Source organism: Portunus trituberculatus, chromosome 36 (genome assembly GCF_017591435.1).
Source record: "Portunus trituberculatus isolate SZX2019 chromosome 36, ASM1759143v1, whole genome shotgun sequence".
NCBI lineage: Eukaryota > Metazoa > Arthropoda > Malacostraca > Decapoda > Portunidae > Portunus > Portunus trituberculatus.
In genome coordinates, this window is record NC_059290.1 from 8,524,094 (window position 1) to 8,544,093 (window position 20,000).

General features: G+C 40.6%; 1 protein-coding gene across 6 annotated transcripts in view; it reads left to right on the forward strand.

Moving 5' to 3' along the window:
- LOC123513665 (QRFP-like peptide receptor) overlaps positions 1-20,000 on the forward strand; it is a 171,508-nt gene that overhangs the window by 111,602 nt on the left and 39,906 nt on the right. The window contains exons 1-3 of one of the 6 annotated variants that reach the window (XM_045270982.1): positions 9,691-9,778; positions 11,703-11,732; positions 12,435-13,262. In XM_045270982.1, the coding sequence (XP_045126917.1) occupies positions 13,214-13,262 (49 nt within the window). In that variant the 5' untranslated portion in view covers positions 9,691-9,778; positions 11,703-11,732; positions 12,435-13,213. Of the gene's footprint in view, positions 1-9,589; positions 9,666-9,688; positions 9,779-11,546; positions 11,733-12,434; positions 13,263-18,381; positions 18,510-20,000 lie in introns of those variants that run through there. The other 5 variants (XM_045270983.1, XM_045270985.1, XM_045270981.1 and 2 more) reach the window with 5 other exon arrangements.

Consider the following 20,000-nt stretch of genomic DNA (forward strand, 5'->3'; position numbering starts at 1 on the left):
ACAACAACAACAATAAAAACAACAACACTGCTACACATGGCCAGTCAGCTCATCTTCGTATTGACATCTATAATTACCAGAGGAAATCCTGAGGCACCCCATTGGCTTCACTTCTCCTTCTTACCTGTTAAAGCCACTAATTAACAGGAGAGAGAGAGAGAGAGAGAGAGAGAGAGAGAGAGAGAGAGAGAGAGAGAGAGAGAGAGAGAGAGAGAGAGAGAGAGAGAGAGCATCAATCTTGAACACCTTTACACTCTTATCTGTCTAAAATTAATTCTACGTACACTTGTCTTAAATAAATAATGATTAAACTGAGAGAGAGAGAGAGAGAGAGAGAGAGAGAGAGAGAGAGAGAGAGAGAGAGAGAGAGAATATCATGGGGAAAAAATATCGGTTCGGTTTTTCGTTGCATAATATATTTCACTTCATTATTGATTCTATTTTTCATTTTTTTACCTGCGTCATCTACATATAACTTGGAGAATATGATAATAAAGCAAAATATCAAATTACACACATCCTTTCCTGTCTGCCCGCCGCACCCTCGTCACGCGCATCTCACCTGCCACCACTACTGTAACCACACCAGGCGACTCCAGGCTTGCACGATCACCAGCGTTACGTCAACTAGAAATCTTAATCAAACCACAAACTTGGACTAGAAGAAGTATTTTAATGTTTTGTTATCATCATTTTTCACTGTTACTATTATTTTGAAAAGCTTAATAAAGAGAAGCAGCGTGAAAATAGTTACATTGAAAAATTGATAGTATCCTTTTAAATTATATATAAAAAAAGAGCACTTAAAAAAATCAGGTGTTTTATATTCATCTCGATTGTTTCTCTTCTCAAAAAGTGAAAAAATAAGTCAAATATTTCTTTCTCTCTCAAATGTAAAACAGGATTTTCAACATTGCGTAACTGTTATAGCCCCGAGAAAACCAGCAGCTGTATCATAGCATCGGATCGCTTCACAGGGCTTCACATATTATTTCACATTCCTCGAGACTTATCATCCGTATCTCTTGGCGTAATAATTAAACCAACTCACCCCAGTACACAAAGGCAGCAGGAGACGGAGCTCGCTACCTTTCCTCTGAAGAATCTATGCTACCAACTGTATATTAATATTGGTGAGCTGGAGGCCCTTGCGTGTGTCTTTTTCCTATTTATGTTTCTTTAGTTTGGGTACACTAACTATTCCCAAAAGTAGTAATATATCAAAATAATTTAGATAGAAGAAAATTATGTCAAGGACCATTTCTTTCTATATATTTAAAGTTGACAAATTGTGAGCCTTAGAGTCAGTGGAGTGATGGTCAGGAATTCTGCGAGACCTGACGATAACTGTCTAGAATATGGACCCTGGAAGCTTAAGCCGGTATTCAGAAATGCTTTGCTCTTCCACCATGATGAATTTCCAAGGCCACACACAGACAACCAGGCGGGTTTTTCAAGACATTTTGTCCTTTGAATAAACTGGAAATTTTGCCAATCTATCACCAGAGTTATAAAATGGCTTAAAAACACGAGTATCTTCAACAGTATAGCTTGTGGAAAACAGTGATGGTGAGAGCAAAGTGTTTCAGAACAATGGCCGTAATGCAACACGAGTGAGCGGAAGAGGCTATCAGTGTATAAAAGAAGATGCTCTGGTTAGGCTGCCGTCTTTGTGAAGTACTGTAATAGTAGTCTTCCCAGCACAGTGACGAGAGAGAGAGAGAGAGAGAGAGAGAGAGAGAGAGAGAGAGAGAGAGAGAGAGAGGGAGGGTGGGGTGGGGGGGAATGTAAACAACCGTACTCGCCTTACCTTCCTGCTCAGGTTGACATGATCCCTTCCTTTATATCCTCTCTCCACCGTGCCAGGTTATTGTAGGTCACTCTAAGGTCACACATAGACTCCTTGACCACCAGCGTTTGCCTCTCAGTCTTGGCGGCATTGTACACACGCACACAGTTAAATAAACAGGAAAACATCACGCACTGTGCACTCCACTCATTCCACCGTTTCCGTGATGCTAACTTATTGACATCGTTTCAGATAATGAAATGATTGCAATAAGTTCAGATAAATAGTAGTACTTGTATTGTAAACTTATAAGAATTACTGATTTACATATTTCTGTATTAATCTTGCACTTACAAAGGTTAAAAACAAATACTGATGGTTGTTTTTTTCGTAACGTCGAATTAGATAATTATGATAATGTTATATTTATATTATTTTATGGTTGTTTGAACAACCACAATAATTTAGGATTATTATTTACCTTAATTTTCTACTGTTATCTTACAATTATTAGGAAGTATAAATTCAGTATTAGGTACTTCTTAAGATATCCAATAAGCTTATGCAAATAATAATCTCCCTACAGCCTGTAAATGAAGAATTGAATACTTTAACATTTCATTGTTAACTAACATAATCCAAGCTAAATAAAGAAAATCGTAACATGATAATATAGGTACCGTTGTAGAAACAGCTTAGCCTAGCCTTGCCGCCACCCCCCCACTACCATCACCACCGCCACAATCGCCATCATTGCAAGTAAATCAAAATATTTTCGTTCTCAAGCCTTGTTATACGCGTCATAGGTAGTAGGCCTAACAGCAGTAGCAACAACAGGAAGCCAATAAATGTCCAAGCCTAGTAGCGGATGTTTTCCCTGAGAGCAAGGCGTGTTTGCAGGACAAGGTGCATCAGAGTGAAGCCTGGAGAATCGTGGCCGAGGGTGTATTTTTTTTTTTTTTCATCCTTGCTTCATTCTGCTTGCCAATGTTGTGTACATCTTCATTTTGTAGTTCCTTTGTGGAATTTAATTGATTTATTTCTCCAAAGCAATATAACGCATCACGCAGCATAGCTAGGGGGAGAAAATATATTATAATGTATTTATTTCTCGTATTCAGGAAATGTTGTAATGAATCTACAACTTATTATTACCACTATCGATGTTGTTGTTGTTGTTGTTGCTGTTGTTGTTCCTGATTATGTTGTTGTTGTATTAATTATTACCCAAAATATAACCAAAGAAAGTATTAGCAAAAATGTGATAGATCCTGAAGAGCTGATAGGTTAGGCATAACTCACCTGGTTAGCTCACCTGGTTGCCTACGCTTGGTTACTGTGGCATTGCAGTGACTGGATATTACATGGCAGTAGGGTATATAGGGTAGCATGGATCTGCAGGTACCTACCCCAGTCTACAATGAATAACTGCAGTAGAAAAATGGATATAAGGAAAGATTGAGTTATGTGCCAAATCTTTTAATGTTGCTTAAATTTCTACCTATCTATATATGTTTAGTTATTTTGCTACTTAACCTCATGGAGTGGCCTGTGTATGTCTGATGGCTTGCTGTGGGTAGCCTTTCTTGTAACTTCATGTCTGTAACCTCTGTATCATCTTCAACGTTACGGAGAACAGAAAAAAAGAAAAAAAATTAAGAGAACATTTTAATCTAAGCCTGAGAGTAACAAAGCCTACCTCTCTCTCTCTCTCTCTCTCTCTCTCTCTCTCGGGGATCGATTCAGGCCACATGGTTGCCAAACAAGCCCCAACGACGGACTATAATAAAAGGTTGTTAATAGTGTCTGGCAGGGTGATTTAAAGGCCCCTGGAGAGAGAGAGAGAGAGAGAGAGAGAGAGAGGTTGAGTGCTTTGTTATTCTCAGATTTCTATTCGCACATTCTCTCTCTCTCTCTCTCTCTCTCTCTCTCTCTCTCTCTCTCTCTCTCATATATTCATTCATTCTTTTCGTTCTTACCTCTTTACCTCCTTTTTTTTTCTTCTTCCTTCCTTCCTCCTTCCTTCCTTCTTTTTTTTATTCCTTCCATTCCTCTCTTCCCTTTTTTCTTCCTTTCTTTTCTCTAAACACATAAACGATTTCGAAACTATTTTCTCCTTCATTACTCTCTCTCTCTCTCTCTCTCTCTCTCTCTCTCTCTCTCTCTCTCTCTCTCTCTCTCTCTCTCTCTCATTAATGGTCTGTGAAGGAAATAGAGCGAATTTTTCCTTACAATTGTTAGATTTTTGTTTTATTTTGTCTCACCCTTTTGAAAATTAGATAGAAGTAATAATGCTGGTGGTAGTAGTAGTAGTAGTAGTAGTAGTAGTAGTAGTGGTGGTGGTGCTGGTGGTAGAAGTAGTAGTAATGGTAATATCGGTAATAGTATCAATAATAGTAATAATGGTGATGATAATAATATAATCTTTGGCATTATATTTTTTCCTTTAGCTGATTTGCTGACTTGCTGATTCTTGCTGATTCTTGTGCGTCTGTCAGCAACGCCTCTTTATTTAAGTTCTCTGCTTCCAATTCGTCAGTCAGTCAATCAGTCAATCAGTCAGTCAGTCCGTCAGTCACCAAATCATTCTGTCATTCGGTCAGTCAGTCAGTCAATCAGAGAAACAATCAGTCAGTCAGTCAGGCAGGCAGTCAGTCAATCAATCTGGTTCCTTTCCACGCTTGACAAGACACGTAGAGGAGGAGGAGGAGAATAGGAGAAAGAGGAGAAGGAGGAGGAAGAGGAGGAGGAGGAGAAGGAGGAGGAGGAGGAGGAGGAGGGAGTGGGGAGAGGAGGAAATGTTGTTAGTGGAGGAAGATATGAAAAGAGAAGAGGAAAGAGAATTGCTATTGGAAAAGGAGAGAGAGAGAGAGAGAGAGAGAGAGAGAGAGAGAGAGAGAGAGAGAGAGAGAGAAGTAACGAATAATAAATAAAGAAGAAAAATACATGATGAAATGCTTCTCTCTCTCTCTCTCTCTCTCTCTCTCTCTCTCTCTCTCTCTCTCTCTCTCTCTCTCTCTCTCTCACACACAGAATTCCAATGAAAGCCAAACACACCTTAAACCAACTAATAAAAAAATCATAACCAGCCAATCACTGCACACGTAAACAACAACAACGACAACAACAACAACAACAACAACAACAACAACAACAACAACAACAACAACAACAACAACAACACAGATACCTTCCATGCTTCATTAAATACAATCAGATTTTTATTTATATTTATTGACCGAGCTATAGAAGTGAGTGATAAGGAGGATGATAAGAGGAAGAGGATGACGAGAAGTGTGTTTGGACATGTTAGGACGGGGCGGGGGACTGGAAGGAGGGAGGGGGAGTCTTAGTAGGGGATGTGGGTGCCGCTTCTGTTCTGATTAATGTGTGACTGGAAGCTTGCTGGAACTGGGTATTGAAAGTGATTAATCCTTGGCTTCGTTTTTTTTTTTTTTTTTTTTTTTAAATATTATGCTTCTTTTTTTAATCTATTTGTTTTTTGTTTTATTTGTTTTGTGTTGATTTGATTATTTTTAGTTTTTTTTTTTCTTCATTTCTTTCACTGGTAAACTTTGCAATATATTTTTTCTTAATTTTATTTTGAGTATCTTCAGTTTTTCATCTTTTTTTTTTTTTAAGACTAAAACTCGTATTCTCTCTCTCTCTCTCTCTCTCTCTCTCTCTCTCTCTCTCTCTCTCTCTCTCTCTCTCTCTCTCTCTCTCTCCCCGTTCAATACTCCTCTGTCAATCTTAATAATGCGAGAGTAAATCTTTATCTCTATTCTCTCTCTGCATCAATTTACTATATCCTGTTTTTCCATCCTCCTTTATTCTTCTTTCTTTTATCCTTCATTCACAATTCCCCATATTTTTCTGCTTCCAATACAGCCTTGTCATTTTTACTCTTTTCTTTTTTCTTACCTTCCACTGCTAAACTCTGCAATATTATCGTTTTTTTATATACTTGTTTTTGTTCTCTCTCTCTCTCTCTCTCTCTCTCTCTCTCTCTCTCTCTCTCTCTCTCTCTTATTTTGTGCCCTTATTTTGTTCCTTCCTTTCCTTCGTATCCTTACTCTTCACTTTTCTTCTCTTCCACTTGTTAGCTTTCCAATTTTATTTCTTTTTACATTTGTTCTTATTCTTCTTTTCTTCTTCCTGTTTTTTATCTTTAGTATTTACGGATTTCTTCTTTTAACACAGCCTTGTCATGTCCGTCCTTTTTACTTTTTTTCCACTGGTTAATTAACTTTCCAATATTATTTTTATCATGTTTTTTGTTTCTCTCTCTCTTTCTGCCTTTCGTCATTATTCTGAGCACTTGTGTATTTATCGTTTTTCTTTTGTTGTCTATCCTTTACTTTTTGTTTCCTTCCACTGATTAACTGGCCAAGATTATTATTTTTTTTTCATATTCTTTTTTCTCTCTCTTTCACCGTGATTCTTTTGTAACCTTCATCTGTACGTTCCTTATTTTATCAGTACCTTCAACCATTCATATCAAACTACGTAACAATATTCTTTTTTTAATCTAACTTTCATTATAATAGTCCATTTTTATCATTTTATTACTGTCTTTTATCAATAATCTCTTGTACCTTCATTTGTGTTCTATCCATCTTATCAGTGTTCTTCTATTTTTTTATAACAAACTGCGTAACCATATCTCTTTTTTTTTTTTTACTAACTTTCATTACTGTCTTTTATCATTAATCTATCGTACCTTCATCTGCATGTGTTCTCTCCATCTTATCATTGCGAGAGTTAACCAGTGCCTTTAGTCTCATATCAAACTATGTAACAATATCTTTTTATCTAACTTTCATTACAATATCCTGTTTTTTTATCATTTCATTACTGTCTTTCATCATTATTCTGTTGTGCCTTCATCTGTGTTCTGTCCATCCCTCCAGTGCGAGAGTTTACCAGTGCCTTCAGTCTTTCATCTTAAACTACGTAACAATATCCTTTTATTTCACTTTCATTACTGTGTTCGTCTTATTAACTTGCCCATCCGCAGAGACAGTGTTCTTTACAGTGACTCAGGTGTGTGTGTGTGTGTGTGTGTGTGTGTGTGTGTGTGTGTGTGTGTGTGTGTGTGTGTGTGTGTGTGTGTATGTGTGTGTGTGTGTGTGTTTTAATGCGAGAGTTGGTCAGTGCCTTTACTCTATCACGTCAGGCTATATCACACTATTTTTTTTTTTCTTGTATATATTGTTATGTTTTTTTTTTCGTTTCGTCCATCTGATTAGAAAAAAAAGCTGATTAGAGAAAAAAAGCTGACATGAACCTTTATTGTTTACTACTACTACTACTACTACTACTACTACTACTACTACTACTACTGCTGCTGCTACAACTACTACTACTACAACAACAACAACAACAACAACAACAACAACAACAACAACATCATCATCATCATCATCATCATCATCATCATCATCATCATCAACTACTACTACTACTACTACTACTACTACTACTACTACTACTGCAGCTTTTTCGCATCACACCTATAAGACTTTACGACACTCCATTCATAACACCCCTGGGAGTCATCACCACCACCCCCTATCCCCCACACCCCACTAACCCACACCTTGACATCCCCCTCCCCCTGCCTTCCCTTTCCCTCCCTTCCACACTCCTCTCCCTCCTCTCCCCTTCCCTCCTTTCCTTCTCCCTTTTCTCTTCTCTCTTTTTCTCTATTCCCTCTCGTCTATTTTGTCTTTCTTTCCTCTTCTTCTCTCCTCCTTTATTATTTTATACTATTCTTTTCTTTCTTCTCTCTTCAATTCTCTCTCTCTCTCTCTCTCTCTCTCTCTCTCTCTCTCTCTCTCTCTCTCTCTCTCAAATAAGCTTGCGTTGAAAGAGAGAGAGAGAGAGAGAGAGAGAGAGAGAGAGTGGCTGTTCGAGTATGACCTTTGATATTTATGCTTATCAAGAGAGAGAGAGAGAGAGAGAGAGAGAGAGAGAGAGAGAGAGAGAGAGAGAGAGAGGAAATAGGTTCTAGGATATATAAAGTTAGATTAAGTTTGGTGTGGTGAAATTAAGTTTATGTTAGATTGAGCTTTATGAAGTTAAGTTTGGTTAGATTAGGTTAGGTTAGTTGAGGTTAATTTAGGTTAGGGAAGGGTAGGTTAGGTTAGGTTAGGTAAGGTTAGGTAAGGTTAGGTTAGGTTAGGTAAGATAAGGCTAGGTTAGGTTAGGTTAGGTAAGGTTAGGTAAGGTAAGGTTAGTTTAGGCTAGGTTAGGTTAGGTTAGGTAGGGTTGAGAGACAAGGGATTGGAGAGCATAATGGAGCATTGAGTAGCCTTTAACTTAATCCCCAATAATGGTCAGTTCACATACACTCTTTCCCGAGGAGAAAGAGAAGGAGGAGGAGGAGGAGGAGGAGTAAGGAATGGGAGGAGCAGGATGAGGAAGAGAGAGATTTAGTGTGTGTGTGTGTGTGTGTGTGTGTGTGTGTGTGTACCATTGCAGAATCACGTGTAGTTAGATCAGTCTTCTCCTCCTCCTCCTCCTCCTCCTCCTCCTCCTCCCTCTCATTTCTCCACATGTACCATTCCTCCCTTCTCCCCCGCCTCCTCCTCCCCCGCCAATATTGAACAAGCCGTCAGACAGGCACCATCCTCCTCCTCCTCCTCCTCCTCCTCCTCCTCCTCCTCCTCCTCCTCCTCCTCCTCCTCCTCCTCCTCCTCCTCCTCCTATTAGAATTACCACTCTATCCCACCAGTCTCTCCTCCTCCTCCTTCTTCAAGCATTTGAGTTATTCTTTAGTACTTACCACTACCACTACTACTACTGCTCTTACTACTACTACTACTACTACTACTATTACTGCTACTGTTACTACCACCACCACCATCACCATCACCACCATTACCACTACTACTACTACTACTACTATTATTATTGTTACTACTACTACTACTACTACTACTACTACTACTACTACTACTACTACTACTACTACTACTACACCATGGTCATCATAGAAAAGAGGATAGCAGGGAACAGACAATAGTAGTAGAATGGAGGAAAATCCAGGAGGAGGAGGAGGAGGAGGAAGGGGATGGAGGAGGAGGAGGAGAGAGGAAGAAGGAGGAGGAGGAGGAGGAGGAGGAGGAGGAGCAGAACCAATACAAACAAACAAACACGCTCCTCTAATAAACCTCTTCTTTTATTTGTTTATCCATTTATTCATCCATCATTGTATCTATTGCTTTATTTATTTCCCCACAAGGAGAGGTGAAGAGAGAGGGAGGGGAGGAAGGAGGGAGGCAGGGAGGGAGGGAGGGAGGGAGGGAGAGAAAGAAAGAGGTCAACTATCTTTAATATTATATAAATTATCGTGTGTATATTGTAGTGTAGAAATCTATTTATCTATATCTAAGGCACTTTTTATATATTTTTTCGTCTTATTTATCTCTCTATATCTCTATCTATCTATGTCTTGTAATGTATCTATCTATCTATTTTTCTATCTATCCATCCATCTATTCAATCTGTCTTGTTCTATACCATTTTACTTTCTTTCTTTCTGTTTATCTGTCTATTCATTCTTCTTTTCCTTTGCCTCTATTCATGCAATCTTTTCTTTCTTCCCTCTTTTATCTGTCTCTTCCTTCATTTTTCTCCTTCACCTTTCATTCATTTTTCCTACTCATATATACCTTCCTTCATTTATTCATCCCTACACACACACACACACACACACACACACACACACACACACACACACACACACACACACAGCCACCATGACACTAACTCCACAAATTTTTTTTTTTCCAGGTGCCCAGAGACAGAATGGCAACCCAGCTGGAGAGAGAGAGAGAGAGGGAGAGGGAGGGCCACCAGCAACCTGTGAGTGAGTGCCAGTAGTGCCTAGAGTGCCAGCCAGTGTAGCCGCCGCGAGAGGCACTGTGTTGGGGGTCACGTGGTGTTGGATTCTGTTTAAGAGGTTCACAGTGGCGTTTAGAGGTTCGAGTCTCTTCTGATTGATAAGAAGGAGGATTAAGAAGTGTTTGGATTGTAAGAGACATGCGCGGGTGGTTTTTTTTTTTTATGGAATGAATGTATAGAGAGTGCTTTTTATTATTTAGAGTTAAGGGATGATGAGGAAATTCAAAAGTTTTTAAATGTAAAGGATTGAAAACTGTTTGGATTGTAAAAGAAAATGCGCTGGTATTTTTTAATGTAATTTTTTAATGTTTTTTGTTCAGAGTTCAGGGATATTAAAAAAGAAAATTCCATCTTTTTTGAATGGAAAGGATTGAGAAGTGTTTAGATTGTAAGATAAATGCGTTTGTGTTTTAAAATGTAGTTAATGTATAGGGCAGTGTTTTTCATTAAGATTTACAACTAGATTGACTACTGCAAAGGATTAAGAAAAGTTTGCTTTGTAAGAGAAATGTATGGTGTTTTATTTTTATGTAATGAATGTAAAAGAATCAGTGTTTTCAATTCGAAATTAAGGGTTCTTAAATAAATTTCAGTTTCTAAATACATAAAATGACTGACAAGCGTTTGAGTCGCAAGGGAAATTGAAATGTTTTTAAGTGTCAGAAATTATGTGAAGTGAACGTGTTTCAAATTCAATTAAGGAGAAATTGCAAGGAAATATTGAAGTGTTTTAAAATGCAAGAATGAGGTTCATGAGTGTGCTTTAGATCCCAGGATGAGCTGAATAGTGTTTGAACATGCAGGATAATTTAGATTTTTACAGATGCAAGGAAGGGTGAGGAAATGTTTGGAATCTCTGGATGAGCTAAGTAGTATTTGAATCCTGAGGGAAAAATTCAAGTGTTTTCAAATGCAAGGAAGGGTGAGGAAGTGTTTTAAATCCTTGGATGAACTAAGTAGTATCTGAAGCTTGAGGGAAAAATTCAGGTTTCTAAAATGCAAGTAAGAGTGAGGAAATGATGCCTTCCAAATCCAACTAAGGAGAAATATTTGACTCACAAGGAAAATTAAAGTGTATAGACGCCCTTTTTTATACACGACAGGGCTTTTCACTAGAATTTATGTGCTGAAGGAGGTATTTTGTTTACCTGCTATCCAAAAGCCAAACTGTTAGGAAACTGAGAGGAAGCCCTTCACTCTAGAACCCTATCCAGGATTCAAACCCGTGCGCTTGGGAGGTAATACAAAACATTTACCTATCGACGTGTATCCTTTTTACCTATCTCACCTGGGGAAGCAATACAGATAAAGTGCCACAAGTGAGGATAACTCTAAATACCAAGAAATAATGGCTAAGAAATAAATGTATAAAGAAGTAATGATAAGAAAAACATGCTACATAATCTCGCTTGACCTTTATTGTTTGTGGTAGGTAGATGGTCACAAAGGAACACAAAAGAAGGGCAAGCAGTGACACAGCAGCTGACCTCTTGCCCCTTACGTTGCGTTCATAAGGTTGTGAAGGAAATGTATACGTGTGTGTGTGTGTGTGTGTGTGTGTGTGAGAGAGAGAGAGAGAGAGAGAGAGAGCTAATTTCCTGCTCCCAAAAAAGTTGATAATAGAAATATTTACAAAACGGAGGTAAATTTAGTTCCGGCAATCACTTGATTTTCTCCCCCCTCTCTCTCTCTCTCTCTCTCTCTCTCTCTCTCTCTCTCTCTCTCTCTCTCTCTCTCTCTCTCTCTCTCTCTCTCTCTCTCTCTCTCTCTCTCTCTCTCTCTCTCTCTCTCTCTCTCCCTCCTCTCCCTCCCTTCCTCCCTCCCTCCTTCCCTTTACCCATAGGAAAGAGAGAAAAAAAAAAACAGAAACGGGGATAGAGAGTTCCATGGTTTATCAGTAAAGGTGTTTGGATAGACTAATTAAATATTCCCCAGGTAAGCAGTGCGTGATTAACATATTCACTCACCTGTCTTAATTAACTGGCCGCCTTCTAATTAACAGGGACATCGATATGCTAGTGATAAAAAATAGGTGATTTGAGAGTAAATAAAGGAGACTCAAGAGGGAAGTAAAACAAAGAGGAAGAGTAAAGAAAAGAATAAGCGATGATAAAAAGACGAAATTTCAGAGTGATGTGAAAATAAAGAGGGAAAAATTGAAATGTGCTAAAAACAAATAGGGAAAATAAAAGTGCTCTGGAAAGTGTATCAAGTGTTTTTTTTCATGTAAGAGGTGAAAGCAGGAAATGAAAAAAAAAGACCCACTGTGTTGCCAGTCCCCTTGCAGATCAGAGAGTTAGCCAAAAAATAAAAGAGAAAAAAAGGAAGGATAAATGTTTGTGTTTGTTACTTGTAAAAAAAAAAAAAATGGGAAAAGCTTGCCAGAAAAAATAAAAACAGCAAACGATTCTAAAGTGACTCAATATTTCAACAGAACCGAAGTAAAAGTTGAAAAGTTAATTACAAAAAAGTGTACTTAAATTTTTTGTTACGTGACTGTTAAGACTTAAGAACATCAAAGTGTGTGTCCTCTTGATTTCTTGCCGTGACAGAAACCCACTTAAGAGAACACCAAGAGACCTTACAAGAGAAAAAGGTGTATACAAGTAAGAGGAAAACACTTATAAGTACTTAAGAAGGACGTGTAAAGTGTGAAATGTGTCTGTATGTGTGTCTGAGTTTCTTCATTACTTAAGGGAATGGAGTGAATATACCTCTTTATTCCATATTTCAGAGGAGGTAAGAGGAGGAGGAAGAATAGGAGGAGTAGGAGAAACATGTGTAATTTAAGAGGATCAAGTGTTGTTATCTCGCTCTTCAGTGTCTAAGAGGCTATTATAAAGAGGACTCAAGAGGAGGAGAGATACAGGTGACAAAATGAGACAAAACAAGTATGACAAACTGATCCGCGTGTGTGTTTATGTGCGTGTGTGTGACTAAAGAGGAAACCAAGAGGAAAGAGGAACTAAGAGGAAAGAGGACGAAATGAGAGGAATGTGACAAAATGAGACAAAAAACAGGAATTATGTGTAGTGAGTACGTGAACTGATTCTGTATGTGTGTATGTACTTAAGAGGAACCAAGAGGAACTAAGAGGAAATTATGACAAAATGAGACAAAATAAAATAAGAGGAATAATGGATAGTGTATATATCTAACCTAACCCTGTGTCTGTATTTGCGTGTGTACTTAAAGAGAAAACAAGAGGAAGTAAGAGGAAAAAGGACAAACCAAGAGGAAAATATGACAAAATGAGACCAAAGGAGAAGAATAATGGGTAGTGTGTATAGATAAACTAACCCTGTGTATGTATGTGCGTGTGTACTTAAGAGGAACCAAGAGGACACCAAGAGGAACGCCTGCCGATCAAGAGGAAGGTGTTGTGGTGGAGGTGGAAGGGTGTGAAGTCAAAGGAATGGCATATAGACTGTACCACCACCACCACCACTACCACCACCTCCACCAGTACCTCCACCACCACCAGTACCTCCACCATTCTCCTCCACCCCAACTATGATGGCCTCCACCTCCCTCCCTGTGCTGGTCTCATCCCCTGCTGAAGGTAAGTAGCCTCCTCCTCCTCCTCCTCCTCTTTGTCATTTTTCTCCATTTTTGTAAAGAATTTAGATTTTTTTTTTTTCAATGCATTATTTTTCCTTTACCTCCCAACACATCTCCTCCTCCTCCTCCTCTTCTTCCTCCTCCTCCTCCTCCTCCTCCTCCTCCTCCTCCTCCTCCTCCTCTTCGCTATTATTCTTCAGTGTTAATGTTTCATGTACACGGCTTAGAATAATACTTAGCTTCTGACAACATATATTATCCAAGAACAGAGTATTAGTCAATGAATATGTAATTGGGAGAGAGAGAGAGAGAGAGAGAGAGAGAGAGAGAGAGAGAGAGAGAGAGATACTACTACTACTACCACCACTACTACTACTACTACTACCTACTACTTCTGCTGCTACTACTACTACCTCTTTCCAAACACGTTCCCAGCACGTTACATCTTCGCCCCAGGTAGAGTGATGTGATTACCTTCCCACGGCCTTCTCACCTGTCCAAATCAGGTAGACAATGCTTAACTTTCTCTAACTCCTACTAATTAAGGGAGAGGGACTACGCGTGATTCCAATCTCTCTCTCTCTCTCTCTCTCTCTCTCTCTCTCTCTCTCTCTCTCTCTCTCTCTCTCAGCTTCATTTTTTTTCTTTCAATATTTTTTTTCATTCTTCATTTTTCTTATCATTCCTTCCTTTTCTTCTTCCTCCTTTCCATACTTTCTTCCTTGAATCTTTATCCTCCTCCTTCTCTTCTTCCTTCTTCCTCCTCCTCCTCCTCCTCCTCCTCCTCCTCCTCCTCTTCCTCCTCCTCCTCCTCTTCCTCTTCCGTCGACCAGCTGTCGTCTCGTAAATAATGCATGTTGTTGTTTTTTCTTTCTTTTTTTTCTTACCATAAACCTCGCCCATCTGAGTTTCGAGAGGCGGCAGTGAGTATGTGTGTGTGTGTGTGTGTGTGTGTGTGTGTGTGTGTGTGTGTGTGTGTGTGTGTGTGTGTGTGTGGATGGGTGGGTGTGTTATGCAACTTTATGGGCACTAAGGCGCTCTCTCTCTCTCTCTCTCTCTCTCTCTCTCTCTCTCTCTCTCTCTCTCTCTCTCTCTCTTTCTGCTGTCTTCCTTCTTATATACATTACCAAACGAGAGAGAGAGAGAGAGAGATCATACAAGCAAATTCCGTATATATGGTCTGTGGGCTGTGTTTTAGTGCTGTGGTATTACTGATATAATGGCTGTGAACTATTAACTTTATATATTACGTACTGTGGGAAGCTGTTGTGCTGTTTGCTGTGTGCTGTGTATTGTGAAGCACTGCCAATTTACCCTGCTGTGATTAGCTTTTATGCTGTGAAGAAGTGTGCTGCAAAGGACTATGCTGTGAAGGGATGTATGCTGTGAATGGCTGTCCTGTGATATTCTTTGTGCTGTGAATAGGTATGCTGTTTACGGCTGTGCTGTAAAGGGATGGGCTGTGAAGAGTTGTGTGCTGCGAAGGGTTGTGTGCTATGAAGGGCTGTACTGTGTAGGGTTTTGCTGTGAGAGGCTGTGTGCTGTGAAGGGCTGTGCTGTTAAGGGGTATACTGTGAAAGGCTGCGCTGTAAACGGTATGCGCTATGAAGAGGTGTGTTTTGAAGGGCTGTGCTTTGAAGACCTGTGTTGTGAAGATCTGTGCTGTGAAGGGCTATGCTGTTGAGGATCTATGCCGTGTACTGTCTATTAATCTCTGGCTCTGTAAACTTTAAGTAAATCCAATCTTCCTTTTATATTCTGCTATCTTCCTGAGCCAGCCTCCTTCACGATGAGCCACGGCAAGGCAGGGAAGAAAAACCAGCTGGGAGGGAAACGCAGGGAGGGAGACACAAGGCCCGTATTCTGAAACACATCCACGCCACGCCTTCACCTCTCTCAAAGGGCTGTAGTTGAATTAGCACGTGTCTTTAACCTCTTCTACACTGAGACGCATTTTTACCTTGACTTTTGGGTGTGATTAGACGATTTTATGTGCATTAGGAAGTGTCTATGGAGGTCAGAAGATTAATAATGGCCACAGTCTTTGCTATTCTAATCCCAACATATGTTTCTGAAGCCGTGGAAAATCACCAAAGAGTAAACAGAATGAATATAAAAATCACCAAAATAGTAAGCAGAATGAATATTAAAATGCGTTGTGGTACTGAAAGGTTTATGGTTTTAGTGACATGTTGGAAAAAAATGACTATGTTATAAAGAGAAACTGTCTTGAGAATACTCCAGATAATTTTTCTGGCCTTTGAAAATTGTGTAATTAAAGTGTAGGGTAGTGGTGGTGGTGGTGGTGGTGGTGAGGCTGGATTGTGTCTAATTAAAGTTTAAGGTTGTGGTGGTGGTGGTACTAGTGATGATGGTGGTGGTGTGTTAGGAAAAGTTTCTCTCACTGCTGCTTCTTAAATTACCTTCTTTGAATACGAGTTTATAAGGAAAGTTTTTTTTTTTTTTTAGAATGCTCTTGAAAAATTACTTTCCGTGTTTTATATCAGTTTATTTATCTATTCATTTATTTACCTATTTATTTATTCATTTATTTATTTGAGCAGGTTAATTAAACACAAGAAAGATTAGTGTGAGTGTTTTCCTTCATTATTGCTTCATTGATGGGACAGAATCTTCATTAAACTTAACTCGAGTCACGAAAGTACCCTTGAAATCTTGAACCGCTATGAACAGTTCGGAGCGTTCGAGACGGAAAAGCGAGACATTTCAGAACATCGTAATGCCAGCCACCCCTTACTCTCCCCTCCCTCTCCCTCTTCCTCTCCCTCTCCCCTTCCATCCTTCTCCCATCCCTCTCCCTCTCCTCTTCCCTTCCCTCCCATTCCTCTCCCATCCCTCTCCCATCCCATCAAGACTTTCGCTCTCTCATCTCTCCCATTCTCTTTCCATCCCTTCCGTCTCTCTCCTATTCCTCCCTTCGCTCTCCCAACTCTCTTCTTACTACTTCCAGCCCTTCTTTTTTTCTCTCTCTTATCCCTTCCTTCGCTATGCATTTCTTCCTTCTCTCTCCCAATCCTTCCTTCTCTCTCATCATTCCTTCACTCTCACATCCCATCCATATCTCTTCCAACCCTTCTTTTACTCTCCCATCCATCCATACCTTCCCCTCCCTCCCATACCAATCCCATCCCTCCCATACTCATCTAGTGGTTTTCAATGCCTCAAAAACTCAATTCCTCCATCTATCAACTCGACACAACCTTCCAGACAACTATCCCTTTTCCTCAATGACACTCAATTGTCTCCTTCTTCCACACTGAATATCCTCGGTCTGTCCTTTGCTCTTAATCTTAACTGGAAACTTCACATCTCATCTTTTGCTAAAACAGCTTCTATGAAGTTAGGTGTTCTGAGGCGTCTCCGACAGTTTTTCTCGCCCCTCCAACTGCTTACTCTGTATAAGGGCCTTATCCGTCCTTGTATGGAGTACTCTTCGCATGTTTGGGGGGATTCCAGTCACACAGTTTTGCTTGATAGGGTGGAATCGAAAGCTCTTCGTCTCATCAACTCCCCTCCTCTGACTAACTGTCTTCAGCCTCTTTCTCACCGCCGAAATGTTGCATCCCTTTCTATCTTTTATCGCTATTTTCATGGTAACTGTTCTACTGATCTTGCTAACTGCATGCCTCCCCTCCTCCTGCGGCCTCGCTGCACAAGGCTTTCTTCTTCCTCTCATCCCTATTCTGTCCAACTCCCTAATGCAAGAGTTAACCAGTACTTTCAATCATTCAGACCTTTCACTGGTAAACTCTGGAACTTCCTCCCTGCATCTGTATTTCCGAATTCCTACAACTTGTCTTCTTTTACGAGGGAGGTATCGAGGCATTTGCTCCCCTAGTTTGGCTGAAGGTTTTTGCACTTTTTACACTTTTTAGAGAGCCAGCACTCAAGTGGACCTTTTTTTTTTACTTTCTTTTTTTGCCCTTGGCTGGCCCTCTTCTCTACGTAAAAAAAAAAAAAAACCTCCCATACCTCTCCCATACCCATCCTAACTCTCCTTTCTCCTATCCCTTCTTTCTCTCTTATCCCTTCCTTCGCTTTCCATCCCTTCCTTCTCTCTCTCCCATCCCATTAACCCTCTCCCTACCCTTTCCTTTACTTTCCCATCCCTCTAATCTCTCTTTCAACCCTCCCATTCTCTCCCATCCCACCCTATCCCATCCCAGCATTGAATTATAGGCATCCCAGAGCGTGGAGGGCAACACAGCTTGAGATTTCCTGCTTTGTTTACTTTCCACGAACACCACCGATGGCTTATCTGAGAGGCGTGGCCGAGGGAATCACGCTGTTAGCAGAGGCGTCAAGGGCTGTGAGGGGAAAGGGTGTTTTATGTGTGTGTGTGTGTGTGTGTGTGTGTGTGTGTTGGAAGGGGATGGGAAGGAGTAGATGTCTTTAAAGGGGATCAGAAGCGGTAGGGGCATCTTGGAAGGGATTAGAAAGGGTAGGATGGGGAGGAGAAGGTAAGGGTGTCTTGGAAGGCGATGGGAAGTGGTAGGGGTGTCTTGAAAGGTAGGGGAAGGAGTAGGGGTGTCTTGGAAGGAGAAGAGGAAGGGATAGGGGTTTCTTGTAAGGAGATTAAAAGTGGAAGATGCATAGGAGATGGGGTAGGGGTGCTCTGGAAGGGGAGAAAGGGTAGAGATGCCTTAGAAGGGGAAAGAAAGGAGTAGGATGGTATTTACAGATTTGAAAAGAGAGTAAAACAGGGTGTAATGCATCACCCTGCAGCTCACCACCACCAATACACCACCACACCACCACAACACTGATAAGCGTAAATTGTCGATGGTGGCTGTGGTGGAAGCAGTGTGTGTGTGTGTGTGTGTGTGAGGAGAGCCTGGTGGTGCCTCACGCCTGCCCCTAGCCTTGAATGGCGTCCTGCACGTGGGTAGGGGCGTCGGGGAGTGGGCGGGGAGAGGACGGGGAGAGAACGGCGAGCTAGCTGGCGGGCGGGCGGGCGGGGAGGGAGGGAGCAGGCGGGCAGGTGGGTGCAGCCAGCGCAGTCTGCCACACTCGGCCTCTTACGCAAACCAGTTACTTAATTTAGGGAAAGTTTCATGCATGGAGTGAAGGCATCGAGGCGTCTGTGTGTGTGTGTGTGTGTGTGTGTGTGTGTGTGTGTGGACAGTGGCTCTCTTCAGGCCGCCCCAGAAACACGTGCGCCGCCTCGCCATGGCCACACACGCCCTGCACTGGAATCTACATACCCATCTACTGCACCCACCAACACGTAGGTACCGTGCGTGTGAGGGGGCGCGACACTAGCCTGATGGTGCTTCGGGAACGCTAGGAGTGTGCTGTGATGTATCAAACACTCACTCACACACACACACACACACACACACACACACACACACACACGAATTTGGGTCGCCTGACAACGCCCTCTGACTGCAGGCGAGGCGGGCGAACAAGCAAGGGCGCGTCGGCAAATCAACGATAGAACAGCGAAAGTAGAAAGTGCGATTCAGAAAAGGAAGAAAGTGGCGAGAGTAAAACAATGCTGCTACTACTACTTTTACTACTACTACTACTACTACTACTACTACTACTACTACTACTACTACTACTACTACTACTACTACTGGAATAACAAGGGAATACAAAGAAAGAACAAACAGCAGCACACTATTCACAAGGAGAAGGGAGAAGAAGAGGAGGAGGAGAAGAGTTATGTGTTATAGAAGAGATGAAGCACTAATGCAAAGACGAGGAGGAAGAAGAAGAAGAAGAAGAAGAAGAAGAAGATAATAAGAAACAAGAGGAGGAGGAGGAGGAGGAGGAGAAAAATAAAGAAAAAAAGTAGGAAACTAAGAATAACACGAATCATGAGAAAAAGGAGGAAGAGAAATAGAAGATGAATAAATAAAAGATGTAGAAAGAAGGGAAGGAAAATAATACGGAGAAGGACAAAGAAGGAGAAGGAGAGGAGGAGGAGGAGGAGAAATAGTGTTGTAGCATAATGAGACAGGAAGAAAGTTGAGACATGTCGAGACGATGGAATTATGAAGGACACAACATTATGGAACATCTTCTGAAACCCCTCTGTCCACCATCTCCACTGCATTCCGATGGCTCTGCTTGAAATTATACCGGTTTTAAAGTTTTTTCTTTTCTTTTACGGTCTCAGTGACAGATTAACGGGATGTCTACATTATTAACAGGTGAAATACTCTTGAGAACACGGCTGATCATTTCTGTAGCCTTGAAAACAATCGTGGTGAGAGATTAAAGCGTTTTTATGGGTGTTTTTCCGTTCTGGTGACAGATTAACGAGATTTCTACATTATTAGCAGGTGAAACATTCTTGAAAACTCGTCTAATTATCTGTGTGGCCTTGGAAAACAGTCATGGTAGGAGAGGAATGTTTTTCAAGGTGTCTCTACAGTTACAGTAAGATATTAACAAGATATCTACATTATTAACAGGTGAAACACTCCTGCAAACATGGCTTATCATCTCTGTGCCTTGAATAATAGCTACAGTAAGATAGCAAAGCGTTTTCAAGTATGTTTTCTTGCGACTCTAGTGGCAGATTAACAAGATTTCAACATTATCAACAGGTGAAATATTCTTGGGAGAGAACAAAATGATTTTCAAGTTGTTGTAATGATTCTAGAAACAGATTAACAAGCTTTCCACAGTCATAACAAGCTAAACACTCTCGAAAACACGGCTAATCATCTTTCTGACCTTGGAAAATAGATGTGGTGAGAGAGCA